Source organism: Rutilus rutilus, assembly GCF_951802725.1.
Source record: "Rutilus rutilus genome assembly, chromosome: 20".
NCBI lineage: Eukaryota > Metazoa > Chordata > Actinopteri > Cypriniformes > Leuciscidae > Rutilus > Rutilus rutilus.
The window spans coordinates 544,286-555,000 of record NC_140225.1 but is presented as its reverse complement, the minus strand read 5'-3'; the positions used below and the strand labels follow the sequence as shown (position 1 = coordinate 555,000).

The 10,715-nt window shown below is 41.2% G+C and overlaps 1 protein-coding gene across 1 annotated transcript in view; it reads left to right on the top strand.

Moving 5' to 3' along the window:
* Positions 1–8,423, top strand: part of stk32c (serine/threonine kinase 32C) — an 82,565-nt gene extending 74,142 nt beyond the window's left edge. The window contains exons 8-12 of the mRNA XM_084392317.1: positions 662–778; positions 2,167–2,292; positions 3,619–3,747; positions 4,988–5,055; positions 6,971–8,423. Coding sequence (XP_084248443.1) covers positions 662–778; positions 2,167–2,292; positions 3,619–3,747; positions 4,988–5,055; positions 6,971–7,154 — 624 coding nt within the window. The 3' untranslated portion in view covers positions 7,155–8,423. The remainder of the gene's footprint in view (positions 1–661; positions 779–2,166; positions 2,293–3,618; positions 3,748–4,987; positions 5,056–6,970) is intronic.
* Positions 8,424–10,715: the final 2,292 nt, after the last annotated feature.

Here is a 10,715-nt window from a genome sequence, read left to right as displayed (position 1 = left end):
TCTCTCTGACTGTGTTTCTGTTTGACTGTCTCCCTGTCTGTTTGTATGTCTGTCTGTCTGTCTGTCTGTCTGTCTGTCTGTTTGTCTGACTGTCTGTCTGTCTGTCTGTCTGTCTGTCTGTCTGTCTGTCTGTCTGTCTGTCTGTCTGTCTGTTTGTCTGACTGTCTGTCTGTCTGTTTGTCTGTCTGTCTGACTGTCTGTCTGTTTGTCTGTTTGTCTGACTGTCTGTCTCTCTGACTGTGTTTCTGTTTGACTGTCTCCCTGTCTGTTTGTATGTCTGTCTGTCTGTCTGACTGTCTGTCTGTCTGTCTGTCTGACTGTCTGACTTTAGGTCTGACTGTGTCTGTCTCTCTGTCTGTCTATTTGTTTGTCTGACTATCTGTCTGACTGTCTGTCTGACTTTCTGTCTGTCTGTCTGTCTGTCTGTCTGTCTGTCTGTCTGACTGTCTGTTTGACTTTCTGTCTGACTTTAGGTCTGACTGTGTCTGTCTCTCTGTCTGTCTGTTTGTTTGTCTGACTGTGTCTTTCTAACTGTCTGTCTGACTTTCTGACTGTCTGTCTGTTTGTCTGACTGTGTCTTTCTAACTGTCTGTCTGACTTTCTGACTGTCTGTCTGTTTGTCTGACCCTGTCTATCTCACTGACTGCTGTCTGTCCATCAGAGGCCGTATGAGATCCACGGCAGTAATTCGGTGGAGTCTCTGCTGCAGTTGTTCAGCACCGTCAGTGTTCAGTACAGCTCCTCCTGGCACAAAGACCTTGTGTCACTGCTGAGGAAGGTAAGAGCTCATCTTACATGTGATGAACAAACACCACTCACATATTCTTATTCTCATGTCATTTTAGTTGGGCGGTTGCTAGGGTGTTTTGGGTAGTTGGCAGGCATTTCTATGTTTTAAGCAGCTCCGCAGTTGCTAGGGTGTTCTAGGTGGTTGCTATGGTGTCATGGGTCGTCGTTAGGTGAGTTCTTACCGAGCCTCTTCCTCAACAAACTGCATTAATAAGGATTAAATGGAAAAAAGATGGAGAGGAATGAAAATAGACGAAACACAGATGGAGTCAGAATGAATGAAGAGAACATAAAACACTAATTATGCAGGAGAGAATAAAAGGAAGGATTGAGACGAGCGAGAGAAAGAGGAGCTGATGATAATGAGAGATAACTGAAGAAAACGAGTGGAGAGACAGAAGAAATATTATGAGAGGAAAATGGATAGGAGTGAAGAACAGAGGAGCGAGGAGAGATATTACAGTCATTTATTAGACCAGTTACAAACAGAAGAATCAGAGGAGAAGAGCATTGTGGGTACAGGAGTGTGATGCTCAGAACTTCCTCTTTTAGGTCAAGTCAGCTTTATTTCTATAGCGCTTTAAACAACACAGATTGATTCAAAGCAGCTTCACAGTAATAAACAGATCATCAAAAATAAGACAAATTCAGATTCAGCAGCTCCTCTCTTCCCAGTCTGTCAGTAACGCTCTGTTTACTTCCTGTCTCTATGAAGCCCCTCCTTCTGAAAAGCGCACAGAGCTCTGATTGGTCGGCTGGAGCAGTGTGTTGTGATTGGTCGAGCGCTTCGAGTGTGTTTGGGAAATGCCCCGCCCCTTACCATAACCGCCAGTTTCAACACACTACTAACTAACAGTGGTCTACTTTAGGGGATTTATTTTATACTAAATTATATTTATGCTGTATTTATAATCCATTTATTCACTTTTTGAGCATAGACCTAAAAATGTCATTTCCAACTTAAACTGGTAAATCTTGAACGCTTTAGAGCAACAGACTGAAGTTTGATCTCTTTTCAAAGACGACACTTGGCAGATTATTGCTGAAGTCAAAAAAGTTTTAAAAAGTTAACTTAAGAAAAGACAGAATTTTACGTGTATTGTTATGAAAAATGCACAAAAATACTATTTTCATTTTTGATAGGTTTTTTACATTTATACTCTAAAACTGCAAGAAAATCAAAGCCATAAATCTAAACAAGTTGTGTTCCAAATTTGAGCTTGATATCTCAATAAATGATCTTTCAGTGAGATCTTTTTTTTTTTTTTCAGGACTATTTAACCTTTTCGAATCATGTCTAATCGTGTGTGTGTGTGTGTGTGTGTGTGTGTGTGTGTGTGTGTGTGTGTGTGTGTGTGTGTGTGTGTGATTCTGCAGTTGTTGACAGTGAACCCTGAGCACCGGTTCTGTAGTCTGGCTCAGATGCAGACGGCTCCCTATCTCTCCGACGTCAGCTGGGACGATGTGTATGAGAAGAAGATGGAGCCCGGGTTCGTTCCCAATGTGAGATTGAGTTCCAGTAGTGACAGAACACACACACACACACACACACACACACACACAATCAGGGTCTAAACCGAACACTCATGCCAAAAAGAGTCGATGCGAGAGTCTCTGTTTGGAATAATGCATCGTTCCTTTAGATCACAATCCCTCCAAACCTGCACACATGCTTACTTTCAGTCAAAGTGAACTTACTCTCTTGTTTTTCCAAGAAAGTAAGAAAAGCAACGTCCTTATTTATTAAATGTCCTGAAAACATAGTGACATAGTCTTTAAATAATAATTCCAAAGGGACAAAATCTATTTTAAGGCAGTGATGTGAAATACTGTTTCATAGCCAGTAAAACCGCATTATGGCCCGTAAATGTTCTGCACTGACAGGTGTTGATTTGGTTAGTTTTAGACTCTGTACACACACACACACACACACACACACACACACACGCACACATGCACTCTCACACACTCACACACACACACACACACACACACACACACACACACACACACGCACACATGCACTCTCACACACACACTCACACACACACACACACACACACACACACACACACACGCACACATGCACTCTCACACACTCACACACACACACACACACACACACGCACACATGCACTCTCACACACTCACACACACACACACACACACACGCACACATGCACTCTCACACACTCACACACACACACACACACACACGCACACATGCACTCTCACACACTCACACACACACACACACACACACACACACACACACACACACACACACGATGAGGAAACGCTGCTGTATTCTCAGTAGTGTGTTTTCTCTTCTCTCACACTCACACACACACACACACACACACACACACTCATGATGAGGAAACGCTGCTGTATTCTCAGTAGTGTGTTTTCTCTTCTCTCACACTCACACACACACACACACACACTCTCACACACACACACACACACACACACACACACACACACTCATGATGAGGAAACGCTGCTGTATTCTCAGTAGTGTGTTTTCTCTTCTCTCACACTCACACACACACACACACACACTCTCACACACACACACACACACACACACACACACTCATGATGAGGAAACGCTGCTGTATTCTCAGTAGTGTGTTTTCTCTTCTCTCACACTCACACACACACACACACACACACACTCTCACACACACACACACACACACACTCATGATGAGGAAACGCTGCTGTATTCTCAGTAGTGTGTTTTCTCTTCTCTCACACACACACACTCACACACACACACACACACTCATGATGAGGAAACGTGTGTTTTCTTCTCTCGAACAGAAAGGGCGTCTGCATTGCGATCCGACCTTCGAACTGGAGGAGATGATTCTGGAGTCTCGGCCGCTTCACAAGAAGAAGAAGCGACTGGCCAAAAACAGATCGAGAGACAACAGCAAAGATTCTCAGTCTGTGAGTGAAAATGACATTTTACTGATATAGTGTGACATTTAAACCTTAACAGCGCCGGATCACATGATTGTGAGGCGTGTCTGTGATGATCACATGATTGTGAGGCGTGTCTGTGATGATCACATGATTATGAGGCGTGTCTGTGATGATCACATGATTGTGAGGCGTGTCTGTGATGATCACATGATTGTGAGGCGTGTCTGTGATGATCACATGATTGTGAGGCGTGTCTGTGATGATCACATGATTGTGAGGCGTGTCTGTGATGATCACATGATTGTGAGGCGTGTCTGTGATGATCACATGATTGTGAGGCGTGTCTGTGATGATCACATGATTGTGAGGCGTGTCTGTGATGATCACATGATTGTGAGGCGTGTCTGTGATGATCACATGATTGTGAGGCGTGTCTGTGATGAGGCGTGTCTGTGATGATCACATGATTGTGAGGCGTGTCTGTGATGATCACATGATTGTGAGGCGTGTCTGTGATGAGGCGTGTCTGTGATGATCACATGATTGTGAGGCGTGTCTGTGATGATCACATGATTGTGAGGCGTGTCTGTGATGATCACATGATTGTGAGGCGTGTCTGTGATGATCACATGATTATGAGGCGTGTCTGTGATGATCACATGATTATGAGGCGTGTCTGTGATCAGATCACATGATTGTGAGGCGTGTCTGTGATGATCACATGATTGTGAGGCGTGTCTGTGATGATCACATGATTGTGAGGCGTGTCTGTGATCAGATCACATGATTATGAGGTCATCTCGCTGCTCTTACTGAAGATGAGCTGCTATGGTCTGGAGACGCCGGAAGCGAAGGCATTATTACCTGGATGATTAAATTATGAAGCTTTCAGAGCTGCAGCTTCTCCTGAAACACGCCGGGCTATTTTTGGTGTTTCAAGCAGGATTGTGTGTTCGGAGCTCAGCACAACAACAGCTGACAGAAATGTGTTCTGAGAACATTTTCCTCACGTTCCCATTCAGTTAAACATCCCTTTTTTGTTTATAAATGTTTTTTTCTTGGTCATGCGAACGTTAAAGGAACATTAGTTTTGAATGTTCAATAGTAACATTTTTAAATGTTAGACGACATCCAGCTGAAACATTTCAGTAAAAACAGCTTCATGAACGATGTATGAATAACAGATATTAGACTAGATAACTGAACGATGGCTGAACTGTGACTGGCGTCTGACGGCTGATGATTGTCTTTGTTTCTCCTGCAGGAGAACGAGTATCTTCAGGAGTGCCTTGAAGTCGTCCAGCAGGAGTTCATGATCTTCAACCGTGAAAAGTGAGAATATAAAAACTAGAGTTCTTAGTCATATGTTCTTGAAGATTAGGCTTAGTTCACCCAGAAATGAAAATTCTGTCATCAATCACTCAAGTTTTATTTTTTCACAACAAAAGTTTTTCCTCTGTACAGATGAAACCGTTATCAGAATGATTCCCGTTCACATGGATCGGCGGGAATGACTTTAAACGCTGTATATGCAGGACAGACAAGTAACTGGAGATGTCAGTTTGTAAAGAAAGACTACGCTCAAACGCGCATATCTATAGACTAAATACGTAATACGCATCACCGTTTACACAGATTCACGTTTTTACCTTTACGGTATTGCTTTCAAAAACTTGCACCTTGTCTCCCAGTTTGAGTTCTCGAGCTCCAAACACTGTAGTGTGCGAATGAACGGCCAGAACACATTAAAAGTTTCTGTTTTCTGTTAAAATGGTGTCTTTATAGATTACAGGAGAATAATGCAACAGAGTTCGTTTCTGGAGAAAACAGAACAGAAATCTGAACACTGGATAAAGCCAAATACATTTCACCATGTTTTTAGGAGTAAAATGATGTATAAATCAGGTGAAGGATATATAAATAAACCCTCAGAATACAGATATGAATAATTTGGTGTGTGAGAAGCTCCTGAAGTGGAGATTTCTGACTTTAAAGAGATGGATTGAGATTTAAATCTACAGACGCAAATTGATCAAGTGCATTAAAACAAAGACTTCAGTGTGCATTCTGCATGCTTCCTCTCCGCTAGTCTAAAAACATGTTATGAAAATTGACCAGTGCATGAAAAAAACAGCTCTTCATATATATATGTGTGTGTGTGTGCAGGTAAAGCAGGGCTATGGGATCAATATCTCGTCAAAAGTATTGCGGTCACAGATAAAAAAAATTAGCGTGAATCTAACATTTAAAAACACAAATATATTGCACAAACTAAAAAAAAGACTGCAAAATGATCAGAATAGCAAACAACGTGGTCACAGATCAAGATATAATAATCGTGAATCAAAAAATAACAAGCAGGAATAAAAACTTTAAACGCATACAAAATTCTATTGCACAAAACTTCAACTTATGTTCATGTTTTCTTAAAAATGATGTTTTCCTTGGTGTTATTACACTGTACTTTGTGCTCTCGTACATTTTCTGCTCATATTTGACTCTTTTGTACGCCTTCTTTCCACGTTCTGCACTCGCTTTTCCAAATGTTGCAGTTCGAGTTTCATGTAAATTGGGGCGGGCTGAAGCGTCTCCATTGGTCCACTAGTTCTAGATTGACAGCTCCTCCTCTAGCCAATCAATCGAAGAGGGGAGTTGACATCACACCAATGACCTCGTTGTTTGCTTTTCTGATCATTTTGCATTATTTCTTTCAGTTTGTGCAATATATATTTTACATGTGTTTTACATTTTTGATTCACGCTTATTATTATTTGTATCCGTGACCGCAATTCTTTTACTATTGATCCCATACAGGACAGATGCAGTTGTGTGTGTTTTACATCAGATGTGTGTGCAGTTGTGTGTGTTTTACAGCAGATGTGTGTGTAGTTGTGTGTGTTTTACATCAGATGTGTGCGCAGTTGTGTGTGTTTTACATCAGATGTGTGTGCAGTTGTGTGTGTTTTACAGCAGATGTGTGTGCAGTTGTGTGTGTTTTACAGCAGATGTGTGTGCAGTTGTGTGTGTTTTACAGCAGATGTGTGTGCAGTTGTGTGTGTTTTACAGCAGATGTGTGTGCAGTTGTGTGTGTTTTACATCAGATGTGTGTGTAGTTGTGTGTGTTTTACATCAGATGTGTGTGCAGTTGTGTGTGTTTTACATCAGATGTGTGTGCAGTTGTGTGTGTTTTACATCAGATGTGTGTGCAGTTGTGTGTGTTTTACATCAGATGTGTGTGTGTGTTCAGGTTGAAGCGTCGGCAGGAGGAGGGCTGTCTGGGAGCAGATGGAGACGGAGACGGAGACGGAGATCCAGACGGCGATGAAGCCGAAGCCGAAGGAGGAACCGAGGACGAAGAGACCGAACCCGAACCCGAGACCTCCAAACTGAGCATGTGCGGTTCGGTCTGCTCGTCTCCTGGAAGCTGCTAGCGCTCACCATGCCTTTAAACCCTCATGATCAGAGCCGTCTCCTGCAGCAAGTTTGAACTTCTATGCAACGTATCTCTTCAGCATGATGTAAAATAGAGATTGTAGAGGCAAATCAACACGCTTGAGTATGACGACACCCCATGAAACTGATGAAGGAGCTCTTCGTCTTCAGGCAGAGACGCCATCCACACATAAAGCTGCTTGAGGATCCGTTGATATTTCACATGCATTTGTATGTTTACATGCGTGAGTTATTACTGATCATGGAAGCATCTGGTGCCTTTTGAGTTCAGCACCGAGTTTCTTGCTTTCATGCGCTGTGAGAAGACTAACTATAGGACTAGTGTTTGTGTAGTTCTTCTTCTTCTTTCATCCTCATATCAGAGCCGATTTTACGCGGGAGGAAAAACAGTTCACCTGTTTTCCAGCCGTTTGAGATGTTTAGAGTTCCTCCACAGCACTTTAAAGCAGAAATTCTGTGGTAGAATTCAATCGGAGAGTCATTTGTTTCATTTTTCTTCTAAAGAAATGGAAAATGCATTGACAAATCTGTTTACAGTGAGATGAACTGCAGTCATGTCGATTTAGTTCTACATGAGGGTGATCACATGACCATTTCTACAATCAGCATTTCCTTTAAAGCTTCTATTTCCTGAAGGGCTCATCACCCTGTTTATTGTAAATATCCTGTAGTCATTAGTTTACATCATGAACCATGATTTACTAATAGTTTTGGAGGAGGTACAGTTTAACAGTATATACATATTGGTTCCTGAATTAAAGATCATCAGTATTTTCATCCATTTCCCTAGAGGAAATCATGTCAGTATTTACACTACCGGTTAAAAGTAAGAAATCATTAGGGTATTTAAATGTTTTTGAATGAAGTCTCTTCTGCTCACCAAGGCTGCATTTATTTGAGCAAAAATGAGTGTTCGATGCTGCCTTCATGTGCTATCGGAATTATCCTAAATATGACTTTCCTAGTCGGAAAATCCCATTTGGAAATTTCCTAGTTGTAGTTTCCTAGTCGGAAAATCCCATTTGGAAATTCCTAGTTGGAGTTTCCTAGTCCGAAATTGGACATGAATGCCCTCTCAAATTGTGTTTCCCACTGGGAAGCTCGGGGATGATTATGACATCCGAGTTTCCGAGTTGGGCGGGCCGTAAACTTTAAACACGGCGATGCTGCTGTGACTGCTATTCTTTATTAATTATTCTACAACAGCTACATTGCCTTGTCTTGATGTTAAAGTAGTGCATATTTACAAATATGAATAATTATTAGAAAAAATATTGTTTTATACACAGCTACAATAGCATGGAAGTAGAATAGGAAGTAGGACATTTCCGATAGCATATGAAGGCATAAGCTCATTATCAAAGGATCCATAAACGTAGTAAAATATGTGGCGTATGATGATTTTATTATGATGCCTTCACGTGTTAATGGAAATGTCCTACTTCTGAAGTCGTGATTATGAGCTTGTCTCGTTCAAGTGCTTTGTTGTTGGAAAAGACAGAAATCATGGAGGACACCAAGTTTATTCTTGCCTATTTATTGTGAAAATCTTAATCTTGCCAAAATGATTGACAACCATATAAACATTCACCGCGTTATCTAGAATCTATCCGCAATTTCAGTCAAATACAGGCCATTTTCTCTATCAAAATTATCTCAGAGTTTTCCACAGTAAATACAACTTGAGAAGGCGTTCATGACCAATGTCTGACTAGGAAACTCTAAGAATTTCTGACTAGGAAACTCGTATTTATAATAATTTCAATAGCACATGAAGGCAGCACAAATCTTAATAAACAGGCATGTAATGCTGCCTTCACATGCTATCAGAATTATCGTAAATATGAGTTTCCTTGACGGAAATTCCTAGTTGTAGTTTCCTAGTCAGAAATACGCAGTTGGAAATTTCTAGTTGTAGTTTCCTAGTCGGAAATTCCTAGTTGTAGTTTCCTAGTCGGAAATTCCAAGTCTGAGTTTCCTAGTTGGAACTTCCTAGTTTGAGTTTCCTAGTTGGATTTTGGACATGATCGCCTTCCTAGTTGAAGTTTCCTAGTTGGAAATTTCTAGTTGTAGTTTCCTAGTCGGAAATTCCTAGTTGTAGTTTCCTAGTTGGATTTTGGACATGATCGCCTTCCTAGTTGAAGTTTCCTAGTTGGAAATTCCTAGTTTGAGTTTCCTAGTTGGATTTTGGACATGATCGCCTTCCTAGTTGAAGTTTCCTAGTCGGAAATTTCTAGTTGTAGTTTCCTAGTCGGAAATTCCTAGTTGTAGTTTCCTAGTTGGATTTTGGACATGATCGCCTTCCTAGTTGAAGTTTCCTAGTTGGAAATTCCTAGTTTGAGTTTCCTAGTTGGATTTTGGACATGATCGCCTTCCTAGTTGAAGTTTCCTAGTTGGAAATTCCTAGTTTGAGTTTCCTAGTTGGATTTTGGACATGATCACCTTCCTAGTTGAAGTTTCCTAGTTGGAAATTCCTAGTTTGAGTTTCCTAGTTGGATTTTGGACATGATCACCTTCCTAGTTGAAGTTTCCTAGTTGGAAATTCCTAGTTTGAGTTTCCTAGTTGGATTTTGGACATGAACGCCTTCCTAGTTGAAGTTTCCTAGTCGGAAATTCCAAGTTTGAGTTTCCTAGTTGGATTTTGGACATGATCGCCTTCCTAGTTGAAGTTTCCTAGTTGGAAATTCCTAGTTGTAGTTTCCTAGTCGGAAATTCCAAGTTTGAGTTTCCTAGTTGGATTTTGGACATGATCACCTTCCTAGTTGAAGTTTCCTAGTTGGAAATTCCTAGTTGTAGTTTCCTAGTCGGAAATTCCAAGTTTGAGTTTCCTAGTTGGATTTTGGACATGATTGCCTTCCTAGTTGAAGTTTCCTAGTTGGAAATTCCTAGTTTGAGTTTCCTAGTTGGATTTTGGACATGATCGCCTTCCTAGTTGAAGTTTCCTAGTTGGAAATTCCTAGTTGTTGTTTCTTAGTTGGAGTTTCCTAGTCAGAAATTCCTAGTCTGAGCTTCCTAGTCGCAAATGCCTAGTTTGAGTTTCCTAATTGGATTTTGGACATGAACGCCTTCCTAGTTGAAGTTTCCTAGTTGGAAATTCCTAGTTGGATTTTGGACATGAACAACTCAACTCATATTTACTGGGAAACCGAGTTGGGCGGGCCATAAACTTTAAACACGGCGGAGAAGAGAGCGATTGCTGCTGTAACTGCTATTCTTTAGTTTTTCCCCAACAGCTACAAGATCTTAGCCTGGTAATACCAAACTCTGCTACTTCGCTTTGCTTCATAGACAGAGTCTGGCATATCATAATTGAAAAGCGTTTTCTTTCTCGCGGGGGGGCGCTTGTCGGAAGTTTAAAATCATTGGTTCCCGTAAGCCAATCACATAACGTTTGGTTATGGCGTGTGTTATGCGCATGCTCAGCTGCATCTAACTTCCACTGTAAACACATGTAGTATGATGCGAAAACAAAACCATCGAGCGAAATACCGGAGTGAACATGGCTGTGAACAACTTTTGCAGATTATGTGAAGTAAATC